Raw genomic sequence first — 18404 nt, forward strand, 5'->3', positions numbered from 1 at the left:
CCGCGCCCCCCCGCGCCCCCGCGGCCCACGCAAACACGCTCCCACTCCGGCTCGGCACCTCCGCCAGCCCCACACAGCGCACACGCGCAAACCCGGGCCGTGGCAACTCTGCGGCACGCAGCAGCAGTCCGGCGTTTTGCAAGCGCAGAAGTCGGGATTTTATTTTATTTAATTTTTTTTTTAACTGTTTTCGCTGCAGAATTGACAGGTTTTTTGGAGCCTGGCACCACTCGTGGCTACAAAAAAAAAAAAAACAAACAACCAAAAACCCAAACCCTGAGGCTGCAACAGGACTCTTGGGTTCCCCCGAGGGTCACCACAACTCTGCGAGTAGCCTGGGGGCAGGTGAGCCCTTTCCACGAGTTTCCTCCACATCCCCCCCACTGACCCAGGCTTCCCACTTTGCTCCCAGCGTGTCCCCGCCGCACCCCGGGAGAGCACATTCCCGCTGCCCACCCTCACCCGTGGCTCGACGAGTCCCCGAACAGTCATGCACTGATCTACAACCTGCTGAGATGACCCGTGGGTTTCAGCCTGTGTCTCAAAGGCAGGTGGATCCCACGCAGAAGGCATTACTGGCAAAATGCAAAGCTTTGCTTGACCCTGCCTTGGGCACCTCACTTTTGACACGTATTCGTAATTTTCCTGAAGTCAGTCGCAGCAAACCTTTGAAAACCAACCTAATGCATCTAATTTATATCGCATACGCGACGGTGGCATCTGTGCAATAAATTGGAAAGAATCTTCACAGATTCATAAATTCTAAGATTGTCATGATCTGACCTTGGGCTAGAAGGCCTCAACCAATAATCTTGCAACACTGGCTGCTTTGCAGCCTTTCCCTTGGAATGGCATCCAGCAGCGTTGACTTAAAGGCATCAGTAATGAAGAATCCACCACATCTCTTGATAAATCATTGCAATCATTAATTAGTTTGCTGGGAGGTGTATCTCATATTCGGTAACAATTTGTCTTATACCAGCTTCACGTCATTGCTTCTCAGCATGCCTCTATCAGCTGAAGGGGACGTAGTATCAGTGATCCTCTCCCATGCACATGGGCTACAATTAGTCACTGCATTTTGCTTTTGTAAAATAATTAGACTGACTTTCCCTCACCTCAAGAATAATTCCTGGAGGCATTTCCAAGGCACCTCTCCTTTTCCCACTTCATGTCTGAATTGGCCCTTCTGACTCTGCCGCCTGCCAGCACTGGGCCACCAGCAGCAACCTCAGCACCTCACTCCACACCAGCCGCTTCTGAGGGTCAGGCAGGTCGGGAAAACTAATCCCTGTAGGCAAACCAGCCAGTTCGTTGTCCCTGTGGAGCTGCCTCTTTACGCAATAACCTACACCGTGTTTTGTATCCATTCTCCCTAAAAGCATGACCTACTTCTTAGCTCCTGTGCACCTTATCTTGCATGAGGATAAATCAAACTATGTGCTTTATTTGTACAAGTGACCTGTCCAGCAGTTTGTCACCTGCAAACTTATCAGTAACTTATTTTCCTCCAGAAAATCGATTATCATGACGCTGAGAACAGATTTTCCTAGGAAACCAACAGGAATAGGTGCCATATTGATTTTGTGTAATGTTATCTTTAATCAGAATTTCATATGCTAAATGATGTTTCACCATTCGCAACCTCATCTGCAATAGATACCAAGTTCGTTTGTCAAAATCTGTTTTACAGAAAATCATTCTTCACTCCTTGTATCATTCTGTGATTTTTCTCCAGTACTTGGCTACCAGGACTACAGCTACTTGGATCACTTTGGTTATCATTTTACAATATTGGCAGTATATTAACACACGCACTCACAGTCTCTGGAATGTCATCAGCTTTCTAAGCTTTTTTTTTTTTTTAAGCAATTTCCCAGTTTTTGAGAACTCAGTCTTTCTGAAAGAAAGCTTGAGTCCAAGTTATGTGGTACAAGAGAATTGATACCTTGAATATTATTAGCAACTGCTTGACATCCTTGTCTGCTACTGATGCGGCAGCAAATGTCCCTTTTTTATTTTAAGGATCAAATGCATCTCCTCTCTTCTTTCCAATCATGGGTTGGAAAGAGTTATTGCACAGTTCCATTCAGCGTAAAGCTGGAGGCTCGCCCTGGCGTGGGAGGCAGAGCCCAGCTGCCGGTGGTGCCCGCGCAGTGCGCCGCCAAGTCAGACGTTGGGGAGGTACGTCAAAGAAACACACCTGGGAAGTGCTATGTCACAGAGCTAAGGCTCACCATGGAATACAAAAACAGTTCCAAAAGCAGGCCTGGGAAACCAAGATTTAGCCCTGTTTGTCCAGAAAGCTAAGGCAGACTTTTCAGAGGCAGTCTCTGGTGATACCTTCCTCATTTTGGGGGCCCTTGGCAGGAGATCCTTTCTAGACATCATTCTGTGCATCATTCTGTATGTAACGGGAACCCTGGGGTGACAGTTCATCTGTATGCGGGTTTCCGATTTGACCTTTGATCAAATGAACCCCAGCTCCTGTATCTGACCTGCTGAAGCCCAGCGTATTGCTGGGTATCATTTAAAGCAAGCAAAGATACACTTCAAACCACGCTACTTGATAACGTGGTACTTTTGACCTTCATCCTTTTGTCACTGCATTCCCTGTCAGTAAAACAGGAGCGCTCTTCCTTTGTGGTCATATTGTGAAGATAGAGTAATAAATATTTGGGAAGTGCTAAGATGCTGTAATATTCAAGTTCCATAAAACAAAGCTAAGAAAATAACCTTTATTTTTCAGGCTAGGTATTTATTATGGGGAAGTAAATAAGGCCATATATTGAACAATGAGGATCAGGCAAAATAAGCCTCTCAAAATCCTTCCTGTATACTCAGTGAGGCATGAAAAAGACTGTTTCCACATCTTTTGTAAAAAAGACAGGGAACATAATGCAAGAAAATCATGTAATTAAAGACAATAGTGTAATAGATTCGCTGAGGCTAAATTTAGATTTAACAGAACTGTATTTCTGACATTTTTAAATATTTCATTTGCGATCCTATCAAAAGTTTTCATGTTGTACGCATATAAGTTTTCAACATGATGTATACATATAGTCATATTTTGTAAACCCTGCTTCTTTCCAATTCTCAGCACTGAAGAAATTTCTTCTTTCATAGGTACTATCCTTTGTTTATGTGGTACAGATGCCCAGGTAACAGCCAATTTTAAATAAAAGGAGGCCTAAAGGAGAATTGCACCAAACTGCTTATTAAAGATTGTGTCAGACACAACCACATGCCCAGCTGCCTTTTTTTTTTTTCCTTCTTAGAAATCCCCAGAATGTTTTGCTACCATGAAATCGGTAAAGTGCATCCCCTAGGATGAAATCCTCTAACGTAGCACAACATCCTTTATCTGTTATGCAAAAAGGCTTTATATTCTTATTTGGTGGTCTACACCAGACACCCTCTGTATCTGTTTATTCCTTGCTGGCTAAAATACCCATTCACAAGAATTATCAATCCTGTTGTCTTTGCTCAAAAATCAAATGTCACTTTCTTCCCAGCATATTACCCAGTCACTTCAGCATTTCAATCAGGTGAATCCTTCAACTGTATTTCAGTAAAAAGTTACATCAAATATCTTCCTGCTAATGATCATTTCCAACTTCTCTCAGTTATTGCTTAGTCTTCTCACAGTGTATGCACAGTTAACAGTTTTGTTCTTTATGTATTCTTTATATTTGCTCATCACAGAGTACCTAATTCATGAATTTCAGGTCCAAGTATCTGTGCTGGTATGACTCCATTCACCACTTTTTCTTCAGCTGCAAGTTAAATACCTTCAGAGCATGGAAAACTGATTTTTCCATTACCACCAACAAAGAAACTGCATCTGCTGCAACTTCTTTCCCACTCTGGGAGATGGTCTGATGCTACATGAAACATGTCACGCTACCTGTCAGGCCAGTGACTCACTTCCCACATCTTCCGTCTTCTTTCTTCTTGCTTTTGGAGTTAGGAAAATTCACTGAGAAGGTCCTGCCCTGTTTTTGTCTCCAATTCCCTTTGGAAATCCTGGAAGCCTCTAAAAGTATGTCATCTCCAGCCACGTCATTCCTGTCGGTGCTGACTAGGACTGGTCTAAACAGACTTCGTCTATTCATATAAATGCCAGTGAGTAATGGATTGAAAAAAAAAAAGATTGAAAACTGTTGATCTAGGCATAGTAATTTTAGTACTGCATATACATACATAATTGTTTTCCTCTGTAAACGGGAAGCTGAAGAACACTGCAATGCGCTAATTCAAACCCAGCTATTGCTGCTGCAGTCAACTGCTAGCACCCCGACAGAATGGGGGGAGCTCTGCTCGCCCTCTCTTCCCTCCCAAGGACTCTCCCACCTACCTCAGCTAACTTGCTAGCACAGTCAAAATGTTGCCTCTGTTACGAGCCTATACGGCATTATACTCAAACTCAACTATACTCAAACATTGCCAACCCCCCACCCCACCCCCAGTTGCAAGCATACACATACCACTGCGTGATCCCAACCCTATAGGCTCTCTAGACACCTTGACTGCTACGTCTTTATATCAGGGTACCAGAACAAAGCTCAACTTCAAATTAATCTCCCAATCTAAAGGCTTTAAGAGAGCCAAATGAAAGTCAAAGAACATCAGCTTTTGAATCACCAACCCAGCAGTATCACTGTGTAACTGCCCGTGTTTTCACACGTAGGGAGTGGGAGCGCAACCCCATCAGTCCCGATGTTACCAACCAACGTGAATTTCCCCTTCCAGTAAATCTTACCACTTCCTACAAATATAACAAAAATTGAGCAGTTTTGAGTCTTTGTTTCAGCAGAGCTAGCAAGAAATCCTGCTTCCAACTCACGTAGACCGATCCGTATGCAATGACGACTGTTGTTCCAGGGTGTTTGTGTGAGCTCTAACAAACCTCTGCCATAAAGGTTCAGTCAAGACTGCGCATACAGAGGTTTTAGTGGTTTATTTCTTAGAAGGAAGGTTTGTATACCATCTTCTGTTGAAATGAAAACTCAGTAAGTTCTAGGCCATGTCAAAGACCCACAATGTTTAAATGGAAGGGGAACAGTGGAAGAATAAAAGAGAAAAAAAAGGCAAAATAGTTACCTGATGAGTCCAAAGAAATATGATAAAGAATTAGACACCAGACTGCAATCCGGATTGCTTTTTTTTTTTTTTATAAAGGAATACAAAGACTAAGAAATAATCATTTTTTTTTTTAAATGACAATTTTTTTTAATGACAATTTTGTTTTTAATTCCAAAAAATCAGCAAGTTCCACCAGTACTTGCAACGCCAAATTCTCATTTTGGGGATAATACCATCAAGTAATTTATTAAAGGTTAAAGACTCCTTGCATATTACTATTCCCCTCACGAGGTGTATTCAGCACAGGATATGGAAAATTGGGAAAACATTTTGCACAGTTCAGTTTTGTGAAATACTTCTCCTGGCTTAGTCTTTTGTGCCTCAACTGTGCTAAACATGGTCCATACCTAGGGACATTGAAGGAACGTCAGACAAGGGGAAGGGAAGGAACCTGGGAGAACACAGAAACACGCTGATCCAGTATAATGTCTGAAAAAGGGCGGTAAACATGGGAGAGGTTGTATTTGCAGCTAGGCAATGAGAAAGGAACAAAGTCCATTTGGAAGACAGATTTCTTCATCTCTACCCTATAATTTTATACAACATACTGTGCACTGGGATGACACCGTAGGACAATTTGTTTAGTCAATCTCTCTATATTTAAAAAATGTCCTTTCTTGTTTCAAACAAAGTGAGGGTACAAAACGGAAGAAGGACCCTTGAGATTTCCTAGTTTGCGCTGCCAGTATCCATTCTTTTAATCTAAGGTTATCAACAAGCTTGAGTTGCAAGTTGTGGTTTTATGGGTGCTTCACACAGTTAGCGGCAATGGGGAAAAGAAACACACGGCTCTAACTATAAAAGAAACATGAATACTAAAAGAAAGGGGATACCTACTGGTTCTTGATTTGGATGATGTGAAAAGTGTTCCCCTCTCTCTCTGTTTCAAAGAGAGCGCTAGGAGGCCAGAACCAGATGAAGTATCAATTTGCGACTGAAGTCCTCCAATTCTTCCATTTCTGGGAGGCATCCAGCCCCTTCTCTGCTGAGGAGATGCCCGAAGTATACAGTCCATTTCTCAGCAGGTAGCCCTGACCTCCCGCAAAAGGAAGTTTAGAGCGGTGCATTGTGACTCAGACATTTGATGGAGTCCTTCACCCTCCAAACCTGAAGGCAGACATTAATACAATTCCAGCGAGTTGAGAAGAAGAAAAGGATATCAAAGAGAAAACGGTAAGTAGATGGACTAACAGGCCAACACACGGGGAGCAAGCTGGTGATGTTGCTACGTCAAATGTCTGCTTTTGAACTCAACATAAGTGTGTTTGCCCAGCAAATATTCAACCTGGGCCAACAGGTTTGCTGGTATATGAGAAAAGAGCTCAGCTGCGTGTAGCCAGAAGCCCAAAACATCAATACTTCCCTCTAAACACGTGCAGAGTGGGAAGACGTATGGAAAATAATTTCCCATTGCTAAGTTTCTCTTGCATACCACCACCTGGTGATGAAATCTTGCAGTCCCAAAACGAAGAAAACCTCATTGACCGTGGAGGTCAATGAGAGTTTTGTCTACAATTGTAATAGCTGAGCTCTCATTAACTTACTAATGTAATTCAATCAACGGTCAAGAAGGCAAAACAGAAATGAACAGAAAAACCTCGCTGTGTTGCTGGAGCTCTCACAGTTCTCTCATGCAGCCACCCAGTTTTGATTTGTGGCTCCACAAAGTGCTGACCACTGCTGCTAGGTGGTGAACAGAAGCATTACTGAGTTCAGGAAAAGGAACTTGAGAGACCGTAAAATAAAGTTGTCTTCTCCCAAGTGCTGCAGAGATCAGAGCCTAAGAGATCAGAGAAATGATTAAAAGAAAACCACTGACCCTAAAAAAAAAAAAAAAAAAAAAGTTGTAAAGACTGTTCCCACTATAAAGAATCACAAAATATTTTATTAATTCTAACATGAATTTCATCAGTCCAGCCCATCGAGACAAAACTTTAAAGGTGCTCACAAAAACATTCTATCTACATGGGTTTAGGAGGACCTTGGAAGAACCTACATATGCATCTCCTACATGCAGAAACCTCTCCCCCCACCCCCTAATCATATAAATAGGTATGCCAAAATGGCATGAGCTCATGAGGATTCAAAGAAAAGGCTGTACATTTTTTATAGAAAACATGAACAAAGGCAAATAACAGAATACATCCAAAAGTAATTGAAACAGATGCCAAGACTTCTGAAGGGAAAAAGGTTGAAATCTTCATGCTTCTACACATAAGCATGCCTCCAGCTGATACAGAAAGAGACTTTCCTTATGAGCTGAAACCCTTTTAATCAACATTGTAACAATGATGGTGAATGACCAAATACATTGCTATATACACTACTTGTCTGGCTGGGTAAGGCAGAACCCACACACCACAGCAGAAAACATCTTGTACCACTGCAGATTAAACCCCATGTTTTCAACAGGACTTTGTGTTTCCACAACCAGCTTATCAGAAAAGCAGTTTCCAGACAAAATGCAAGTTATATCTGAAAGACAATTCTTTTTGTATGAGTGTCAGCTGCATCATATTGATTAGTTGCAAACCCATTTTTGTTTATATAATAATTTTTATGTAAACCATTTAAACATTTACAATTTAATGAAAGATATAATTTCTGCGATTCATTTTTTCTAACCGTAATTTTGAAATTTGTCAAAAGAATTGTTGCTAGGTCTGATCTTGTAAGTTTGAGGCATGTTGAAAATCCACATAATGTTAAAGTCAGTCATGCAGTCTGTGACACAGCTGCATAACTAGATCCATGTGAATCCAAATAGGTTTTCCCAGAGCAATCACCTTTAAATGTTGTTGCCTTATATCTTTAAGATGAGAAAATCCCCATTTTACTCCAAAACCAGACTTGAGCACGATTAGAAATTTGTCAAGTGCCATGAGCATCTAAAATTGTCGCAACATTTCATGTACAGTATTGTCAAGCATGTGCAATCTGTATGTGTATAGATTGTTATTTGTGCAAAACCATGCAGACCTACTCTGTCTTCATGTGCAAATCCACACTGTCTTCAGTGAGGGGTTTGTGGTAGTCATGTAGGGCAGAATCTGGCCTACATTTACCTTCTTGGTATTTAAAAGACGAGAAGAATAATTAACTAGTATCTGTTAAAAGGCCCAACTGCAGAATGTTTTAGTAGAAAAATAAACATTTTAAGTTATTAGCAGATAAGATTAGTGCAATTATTTTGACTGCCTTACTTTCACACAGCAGATTAAAAAAATATATTGTCACTTGTGAAAAGAACCTAAGACACTTCAGAAGCAGTTATGTAGCTGCCAAATAAAGAGAAGAGGAGCAGATTCTGTGGCATGATATAACCACAGCACACACCTTATGTAGCTCTCAACGCTTTGTGCCTGTTAATGCTCCAGAAAACAAAATTCAAGGCTTGTAAACTGATTACAGTTCTGTCCATACAAAAATATATCACTTCGGTGATTTTCAAAAGGCTGACTAACTGCTTACTAGAAAGAGAACATCTTCATATTCAGCTATATCGTAGATGACATCTGGATCAACTTCTTTCTTTGAAGAACCATTTTTGGTAGTCCGAGTTGGTACAAGGTCGTAATAATGGTGCTGGGTTACCATTGTGAGCGTTTGACTGGGCTTCTACGCACTTCTGGGTTTGTAGATGAAACAAAGTACCGTCCTACAAAAGACAGAAATAATTTTTGCTTTTCAGGTCTTAAAAATTACAGGCATGTCACTGTGTTTTAAAAGTAACAGAAGACATTTATAACAAATAAATATCACACACATCCTTCTCACGGGGCCATGCAGTGAAGCTAAAATGCCTAACTTGAGAATCTCCAAAATTTTATCACAGAATCACAGAGACCCTGCTTTTAAACATACATGAACATTGCTTTTAAGTGATTTGTGTCTTGACATCTAGGCCTGTAAAGGATGTGCTAACTTTATTCACTTCCACTGCCTTTTCTTCTTCCTTTCACTAGAATATGGGCAGAGAAAAACAAAGCCAAGTACAGGCATTGCCCAAATTCACCAACTTACTGCACATCTTGCAAGTAAAATGTAAGTGGTGTTAGTCAAGTGTAGATGTTGGTAATATTTTCAGCAAAAAAATTTTCCCCTTTCTTCACAGGGTATATTTTTAGCAAAAAAGGAAAAAATATCTAAGCGTGCCCCTTGCCTGCAGATGTGTGTGAAGCTCGCTTGCTCTGCTGGAGGGCAGCACATCTGCCTCAGAGGTGTAAGGTCTGACAGGCCTCCACAGTCAGATTCCCTAAAGAACACGTTTTGAGGCCTCAGGCCCTCCTATTATGGGAGTCTCCAAGAAGATTTCATCTCCAGTTCACGTTGCTCACTCCAATCCGGGAGCGCTGTCAACTAGGATAGCGAGCTGCAACAAGGCGGCATATCCAGCTGTGGAGAACCCCCTGCTCCGAGACCCCTCCTTTGGCCCAGGTGACGTTCCCACACCTAACCATCTCCAAAGCCTCTGGTGGCTTCAAAAGAAAAAAGCCAGCACCCTGCTTCTGAGCGTAACCCGGACTCCTTTGAAAGTCTGTTCCTTCCATCTTCAGGAGCATCGCACTAATTACACCTCGAGCTGCAGCCCCTGATGCCAGCAGTGTGTGCTTGCTCACCGGCTTGCTGACAGACTTAGCTCCTGAATGACTTTCCTGTTTCCGTCGTGATAATTCAAATTTTTGAGTGGACTAATCAATATCTGCCTCACTCGTTTTTGACTCCATGCCCGTAAGAACTTAATTCTTGCCAGGCTGCTGGGAAGGCTGTTCAAACCTTTGATTATGCTACATCTATAACGACAGCTTTTCCAGCGTCTGACACTGCTCTGCACAAAGCAAGAGAAATGTGGTACTGACACCTCACCCATCACTTGCCTTGAAAGGTGGGGACTGGTGATTTTGATTTAATGCCACAGAAGAAAAAGAATCGGAGCAGAGCAGTATGCTCAAATCATACACAGGCAGGAAGTTATCACAAGAAAAGAAAGAAGATTTAAAATAATTCCTAAAGTTTGAGATGCTAAAAGTTAATGGCTGGGAGTGCAGTGGAAACATGTATTCCAGAACTGTTTTCTCTCAATTATTTCCTGAAGTGACTGAGGGTCATTCAATAGATGTCATCTTAGGGATTAATGCATTTGACCTTGAAAAATTTTGTTAAAAGTCAGCATTAAAAATGAAACGTCATTTATAAAGTCAGCCTTTTACATAGTTTGTTTTACTCAGTAATATCACTGTGAGCCTCAGTCTGGACTAGATTTAGTGAATGGACCGTAGTTTTCATATTTTTCTTTAGAATTTATTCTGCCACCTATCACTGGTGGTAGTATGAAATTTGTCAACCATGGAACCTGTAGAGTTTCGATGCATTTTGCAGACACATTATGTAAATAAACCATTTGATATATTATTTGGCTAAGGGAAAAGGTCACATAATAACACTCCAGAACCTGACCAAGGGCATCATTTTTCATCCAATTTATTTTCTCTCAGGCATCCAGGAACTCCTTCAGAGATTAAAAACTACTAAACACAAGCTCTTCTAAGATCACGTTGTGTTTATTAAATATACTCCATACTTCTCGGTATTTCTCCCCTTTGGGAGTAGGCATTAAGGTTGAAGAAGACAGGTACAGATTTGCTGAGTCCCTGCAGCCAGTAAGATGTGGCCTGTGTAGGGGTAGGAGTGGAGCGGAAGGTATTTTTTGATGGCGCATCAAATCCCACAACTGCACATTACACTGCAGAAAAGCTCCGGGAGCACTTCTGGTGCTCATGGGGAGGGTCACGAGAGACAGTTTGCAGAGGAGAAGCAGCTGCTCGAAAGCAGAGAAGAGCGTAAAGTAATGGTGGTATGTGAAGTATCAGGGATATATGGTGGTATAAATACAGGGAAATAAAAGAAATCAATGAAAGGAGAGCAGAAGCAGGCCAGCCATGAGACTGGCTGGGGAAGGGGTACACTGAGGCACCTCCATTCTCAGGAGAAGACAGTTGGGGTGAGATGTGAGCAAGAACTGAGCAGCCCACAGGAAGCACTAGATGTGGACAGGGCGAAGAGACACCTCTGCCAACCTTCCCAACTCCTTTGAGGTTAAGAAGGCCGCTTTCCTTCCTCTTATCTTCCTGTTCTTTGTGACTGGCATCCTCTTCACCTGTGCGCTGCTGCTACCCTGGCTCTAGGTTCAGATATTAAAAGCCAAGATAGCATATTTGTCCCAGAGATCCATGCCGATGTTGCGGCCTGCATGATGTGTAGGCAATAAGATAAAAAGAAAAAAAACTCAATAATTCTCTTTCCACCCACTCCCAAGGAAACCAAACGCAAACCCAAGCAGGCACGCTTACCTCTCTGAAAACAAACTTCTGGTTTTCCGGAATACTGTGGACATTTTCTTGACACAAGTACATTGTCAAGTAGTCGGTCCCTGAATCAACTGCTGCACAGATTTCTGGCTGTCGGGTGTTGTAACGTATCTCGTTATGGGATGTGTACTCGAAAAACTACAAACCCAAGAGAAGAAACAAAGGACAACAGTCATTTCATATGTACACAAGAAATTATTTATGTGGAGGATATACTAAGATACTATAATTAAGTTCACATATTAAAGTGGAGAGAAATCTTGCCAAAAATACTCAAGGAGCCTTAACTGCTGCCATTTGTTTACTATTTTACAGAAAATCGATCTCACCACAGCACTGTTTTACTCTTAAAATATATGAAATGCTGAATAAATGCCCTGGAAAACAGGCGCTCCAGCTTTAAAGAACTTACAAAATTCAACTGCAATATTCTACTTTCGCATTCTAGATCACCCTTAAAAACAGGACGGAAACCAGTTTATAGTCTGACATTATGCCTTCTTAATTCAGTTGTCACAAAACAATGTTACTTTTAATTAAGGAGTCGCTCACTGCATAGTTCAAATGCAGTTTGGTCAAGGTTCATTTCCAGTTAGAGTACTCAGGATGCATGGCGATGAGCATTTTATTATATAACATTTTAAGATATTATTTAGAGCAAATCAGCTACAGCTGCTTTTAAACATGAACAGAACTTTATTAAAGACAATTTACTGGCTTTGCTTGTTGTACAGTATTCTACAGAGGTGTTCTGAACATGCTGTAAAACATCTTGGCTTTTGTAGCAATCATGGCTGAAGACTTCCTTAAAATTTTTATATTTATCATGGACGCTTGCCAAATTTTGGACTTCATTAAAGAGCAGCAGAGTTTGAGAGTTGTTTGTATTTAGCACACTCGTAAATAATTTACATTACTATAGTGCACGGATGTGTGTTTAGATCCGATTTAGATTATACTCAAGTAGGGTAGAGGAAAGCTTTACACACATCAGAAAATTGCTTGTTACCAACAGTATAGCTGCATTAGTGGAAAGCAATAAAAGGATAAGGGAGAGAAGGAATCCTCCTTTGTTTTGTTTCACCCCTGGAGAAAGACACTGTAAGGCTTTGTGAAGGGGCCTGCAGCAATTCAGAAATGTTCTATATACTTGAACTTACCACAAAACCATCCTTAAAAACCACCAAGGCTAATTACCCTTGAAAGAGAAACTGGAAATGGAGTTTTAATGTAAACAGGACCATGTGATTACAAACTCTGCAGTCATCCGTTTCCAGGTGTAAGAGCTCTGATCTAGACTATGCTGATGGTAGTTGTTTCATGAGATCTCCTCTGCCCCTCCTCCTTTTACCACAATCAGGAATTTCTCTGCTGAGGTGGCTGTCGCAGCCGTACACAGACCAATCATAGAATCATAGAATTGTCTAGGTTGGAAGAGACCCTTGGGATCATCGAGTCCAACCATCTACCCCACTCTACAAAGTTCTCCCTTACACCATATCCCCCAACACCACATCTAAACGGCTCTTAAACACATCCAGGGATGGTGACTCAACCACCTCCCTGGGCAGCCTATTCCAGTGCCCAACCACTCTTTCTGTGAAAAATTCTTTCCTAATGTTCAGTCTAAATCTACCCTGTTGGAGCTTGAAGCCATTCCCTCTTGTTCTGTCATTAATTACCTGTGAGAAGAGACCAGCACCAACCTCTCTACAGTGTCCTTTCAAAGAGTTGTAGAGAGTGATGAGGTTTCCCCTCAGCCTCCTCCTCCTCAAACGAAACAGTCCCAGCTCCTTCAACCACTCTTAATATGATTTGGTTACTAGGCCCTTCACCAGCTTCGTTGCCCTCCTCTGCACTCACTCCAGCACCTTGCTATCTCTCTTGCATTGAGGTGCCCAAAACTGGACACAAGTTGTCCACTGCATCAGCTGGTGAAGCTCCATAGCTTTTTTTTGGGCAGTGATGCAAGTGACACCCTCCCCTCCCCAAACTAACCCGTTACCATCATTCATTTGTGATGCTGCAAAGGGAAGCAAATGTTCTGAGAAAGCAACTTCAAGTTTGAAGTCTACGTGCTGACATAACAGCCATGAGGCTCTGACTTCCCCTTGAAACCTATTGCTGGGACCTGTTCCTGTGACATAGACTGAACTGCCTTTGCTTTATGCCAGAAACGTCTCATCATCACCAAAAGTCAAATGTGGTAATATTGGCCCAATTTTTTTTTTAATTATTACTTTTTACTGCAATATATAAAGGCTATTTCCTGGCCTCCAGGCTTTAGTTCCCAGCTGCAGGAAAGCCTGCAACTTTGGGCACCACGGTGAGCTGGAAGGGCATTCATTTTAAGCCTATGACTCATGAATAAAGAAAAAGCTTCACTCCTGCTTGTTTGTGTCTGGATGGACACTTTTTTACAGCTGCCACTTTTACAAGACCACATTTAGAGCCTTGCTCATTAGTGGATTTAAGATATAACTCTTTTTTAACAGTTTGTATTCAGTATCAGTGAAAGCCTGCAAGCTGCTGATGGTATTGGATGAATCAAGAGTAGATGGAGCAGCTACTAGGTCAGAGCGGTCCTTACTACGGACACCTTTGCTGCATGACCTCTCAAGGACTTGCACCAGATTTTGGAGGACAGCAAGTGAAATGATTAATTTCTGGATAACATTAAGGGTTTGGATTATAGTATTAGCAACCAAGCATTCCCTGCCTCCTTGCCCAGTGAACTTTATACAGTTCTTTACCCTATACCGCTTCCAATGCAATAAATACTTCAGGCTTCGGGCTTTTTCAAGCTCTGGTAATACACGACAGAAATCTCTTCCTCCTCAAAAGGTGAAGTGGTTTTTAGTGCTCTTTCCTCGCCCTGTGGGTTCTGTGGGCAGAAAGTAAGCATTTTCAAACAGATCCATGGCCCAGTAACTAGTAGCTTTACTGCATTTCTTTCCTTCAGAGAGCCAGCAGATTCCCTTAAGCGCTACTGGGAAACCGTTATCCAGTGCCTACCGCTTCTGGGTGATCTATGACATATGCCCCAGCTGCATCAGTGCTTTGTGGTACCAGGGATGGAGGCAGATTTTGGCTACCTCTCCAGACCCTGAAACACACTCTCATCCCTCTCTGCATTTGGCTACTGCTCTTCTGCACGCAGGAAGAAGTTTGCACTTGATGGGTAGGTACCCCTTTCGCAGAAACCCCAAGGGCTTTGCTAAGCTCTTTGTCTGCCTCTCCCTGTTTGCCTCAAATCTATCAGCTGCAAATGGGAATGTTGGGGGGGGGCACTGTCAGACAGAGCAGGCTGCTCAGTGGTTCCCCATCCTCTTACCACATCAGGTCGGATTCCTGCTATCACATGCTGATGCCCTCTGTACCGCTTCCCAGCCACACCAAGAAGGACAATGGGCTTTATCAGTGTTGAATTTCAAAGCCTTTCATTCTCACCTACCGGGGCAGGCACTTCCACAAAACATCAGCAGCCTGAGGTCCAAGCACCGAGAAGACAGTGTTTTGTGTATTTTTTGCTGTTCTTCTATAGACACTCAGCTCCTATCACCTCAGTCATATCCTCACTTTCTTGCTATAACGAACATGCTGATTTCAAACAATCCATAGTTAGCTTTCTTACTGCTTCCACAAAAGCAATTCAAAAGGACAAAACCCTCTCACTTAGGGAACCCTCTCACTTAGGCCATGGAAAGAATTCTATTTTTTCAAAGAAAACTATTGACAAATTACCAGGGATCTGAGTTTTCTGCGAGTGGTTTTACTTACTGAGACATAAAATGGGAGCAGGTGCTGGATTTTATAAATAATCGAGAGCCCAGAGCTCTCTCCTCTTGGCACAGTGCACACAGATATTCAGAGGTCACTTTAAGTGGCGAATTGCTTCCAGTGAAAAGAGCTTTTGCAGTTGTCCCCTACATAAACAGCCACCTGCCACTAGCATATCCTGCCAGATGATGGGTGTACTGGACTGTAAGACACATATGGCTGACCAAGCTAACCTTCATTAATGTTAAATCCTATAAAGATGTTTTTGCAGAGTAACTTTACTAAGCTGCACTCTGGAGAATAACCTTCATTCCTTTATACCATGAGGCAGTGTGAATGTGCAGCATGGAGTACTATAAAGGAAGAAAGTGATGAATGGTGGAACAAACTCTGCAACTGGAGGAAGGGATGAGAAGGAGAAGACTAGAAGATTAAAAATGGGAGCTATCCAGGAAAGAAGAAAGATATGTGAAAAGGAGCAAAACGTGACTTAGTGTGGGTAGTAACTGGTGGGAGGAATAAGCAAGGGGAGAGACAGAGCAAGGGCGTTAGAGAAAGACCAGGAGCTAGCTAGCATGGAAAAGAAAGTGTTAAAGAGCACGGAGTGGAGAAAACAGAGCTGTCTGTGACATGTGGTGCAGGGCAGGGGACTGGAGTGAAGCTTTGTAATGAGGGTTTGCTGCTAAAGCTGTATATCGGTAATGTGTGGAGTGATGAGAGCAAACTGGCGGAGAGCAGGCAGAAGAGCTTGGGATTAGGGTGGCAGGTTCCCTTCCCAGGACAAAACAGAAGTTAAGGGCTGCCTGTTGTCAGCAAACATCTGTGAAACTCTGATGAAATGCCTTGCTCTCCTTCTCATTGAAACAACTAGAGGATGACCAACCTTGTCACCATCAGTGCCATCAGCTGACAGCAGTGGATGTACGTCTGGAAAATTTGACTGTTTCAGTCCTGCCACTGTCACCTGCCAACTGAGCTAAGGAATTCACACCAGCAGCCACAGCCTGTTACCTTTTAAGAATGACTGTCAAAAGGGTGATGGGATGGGAAGGAAATGGAGAGAAGTGTTCTGCTGGGAAGTTTCACGACTATTTGCGAGCCAGAAAAAGAAGGTGCAAGTTCAGCAATCCTGACTTCCATTTCCCATCTCACTTGTGCTTCTACATCTTATCTTATTTTAGCCTCCCTCTGGTCCCCCGCCTGCAGCTCTTCCTGCTGTCCACTTTTTCCTCTTGCAATTACTTACCTGTCACCCCTACTCATCCCCCCATTTGCCAACTGGTATCTCTGCTTAGACTGCTCAGTCCCCCTGACCCTTTCCACTAAAGAGGTCTCTGGTGGTTCTGCTTGTTTAATGCTCCTTCCCTCTAGCTCCTAACTACTCCCTTCCTCTGTCACACATGCCCTGCTCCTCACCTGTGGCCCTACCTCTGTCCCAAACTTCTTCTGCCTTCTGTCACCTTGTCCCCCTTTCCCTGGGTCGTGGCAATCCTTTCATGCCATGTGCCCATTTCACCAATATTGTTTCGTCTCTTTCCTGTGTTTGGCCTTCCCTCCTCAGGCTCGGCAATTCTCTTGCGTCACCTCATATTTTCTTTTGTCGGTTTATATTGCACTCAGGGAGTTTCTCCGTTTCTCCTTCCTCCTGCTGCCCAGATGCCAGCAGAGGGAGCACTCACTGCACAGCTCCGAGAGCACCGCTGCTCTCAGCCCGGTGCCTGCTATCACAGGTACACAGATGCATCGCACCATCAGCAGAGACGTTAAGAGCATTGATATCCAGTCATTTGATATCTTTGCAGTAAATTCGGTTAATCTTTTAGTGCTAGCTAAACAAAAGATAACTTTAAAAATGTCTTCTCATAAGAACTATTTTCCCGTGAACTACATTTCTCTTTTGCATTCACCTTTTACCCTATGTCTGACCTCCAGAGACATCAAAATTAACAGCATCCAGTGTGAGAATGGAAATTAGATATAAGATCACCTCACAGTGGCAACACATTCTCTAAGCCCTACTGTAACGCTTTTTAATGTACTTTTTACATTACAGCCATAGCATTAGTCAAAATGAAAATAAAACATGAATCTTACCTGATTTTGTCCCATGCCATGACATGGGTACAATATGACCCTGTGTCCAGTTATCTGGTGTTCATTTGTAGGGTTGTAATCAAAACAGAAGTTTGCCATCCCTCTATTCTTCAACTAATCAAAACAAAATAATATTTTATAGTGTTAATCTAAAGTAAGGAAGACATGCTGTAGTCACTCTACACCCATCCTGCTGGGCTGTGAGGTTTATACCCCAGAGCTGGTTCAAACTAATTGGAATAGATCAAACGGATCCAATGGCAACATCTCTCAGACTAATGTGAAATAAAACTGTTGGGACTGTCTTGACTTTGGGCACTGAAGCAGCCAGACACGATGGCTTCCCCTGGGAATGACACCGTGTTCCAGTGTATTTGCAAATGAAGCAGGTAGGAACTACAAAAAGCTGTGACGAAACCCCACAAGCCAGTACCTCATGCACAACAAAAGATTCTGCCACATCTTTAACTCCCCCCTCCCCAGGATCTCCTTGTTCCGATTTTCCTACAAAAAGACGACTACATACTTTTCTCAGTTTGTCAAGAGGGAGATGTTAGAAGGATTTGTTCTCAAAGGGAATCCAGTAACCTCTTGAGGTTGAGCAAGCAGACAGATTTTACGACCAGAAATCATGAAAGTAGGTAAGCTGTATCTTTGGAAAGAGACACTAGGTGTGATATTAAACGTTCATTACTGGTGTCGCTGATCTCTTGACACAACGGGTACATAAATTCTAGATTAAATTTTAAAATATTAAGCTACCTGATTTTAAAAACATTACACTAACTAACAAGGATTTGCATTTAAGTATTCAGGAGGCAAAACATAACTGAAAAATAAGTTAAACAATGCCATAACAATTACTGACTCCTAGTATTAGCCACTTAACCAAATTTAAAATTACACAGAGCAAAACAGGTTCTGTAAACATAGGTTCAAGCTGAATGCCCCCGTTACTGAGTGTAATTATATCACAGACAAAAAGAATAAGCAGAGTAAATCTCAGAAGAGTTA

The 18404-nt window shown here is 42.3% G+C and overlaps 1 protein-coding gene across 1 annotated transcript in view; it reads right to left on the reverse strand.

Moving 5' to 3' along the window:
- Positions 1-8668: 8668 nt before the first annotated feature.
- The window catches only part of GALNT12 (polypeptide N-acetylgalactosaminyltransferase 12), a 45485-nt gene continuing 35749 nt past the window's right edge, over positions 8669-18404 (reverse strand). The window contains exons 8-10 of the mRNA XM_009885920.1: positions 17391-17504; positions 11499-11654; positions 8669-8806 (exon numbers count right to left, since the gene is read on the reverse strand). Coding sequence (XP_009884222.1) covers positions 8669-8806; positions 11499-11654; positions 17391-17504 — 408 coding nt within the window. The remainder of the gene's footprint in view (positions 8807-11498; positions 11655-17390; positions 17505-18404) is intronic.

The sequence above is a fragment of the Charadrius vociferus genome, unplaced genomic scaffold (assembly GCF_000708025.1).
Source record: "Charadrius vociferus isolate BGI_N301 unplaced genomic scaffold, ASM70802v2 scaffold195, whole genome shotgun sequence".
NCBI classification, from domain to species: domain Eukaryota; kingdom Metazoa; phylum Chordata; class Aves; order Charadriiformes; family Charadriidae; genus Charadrius; species Charadrius vociferus.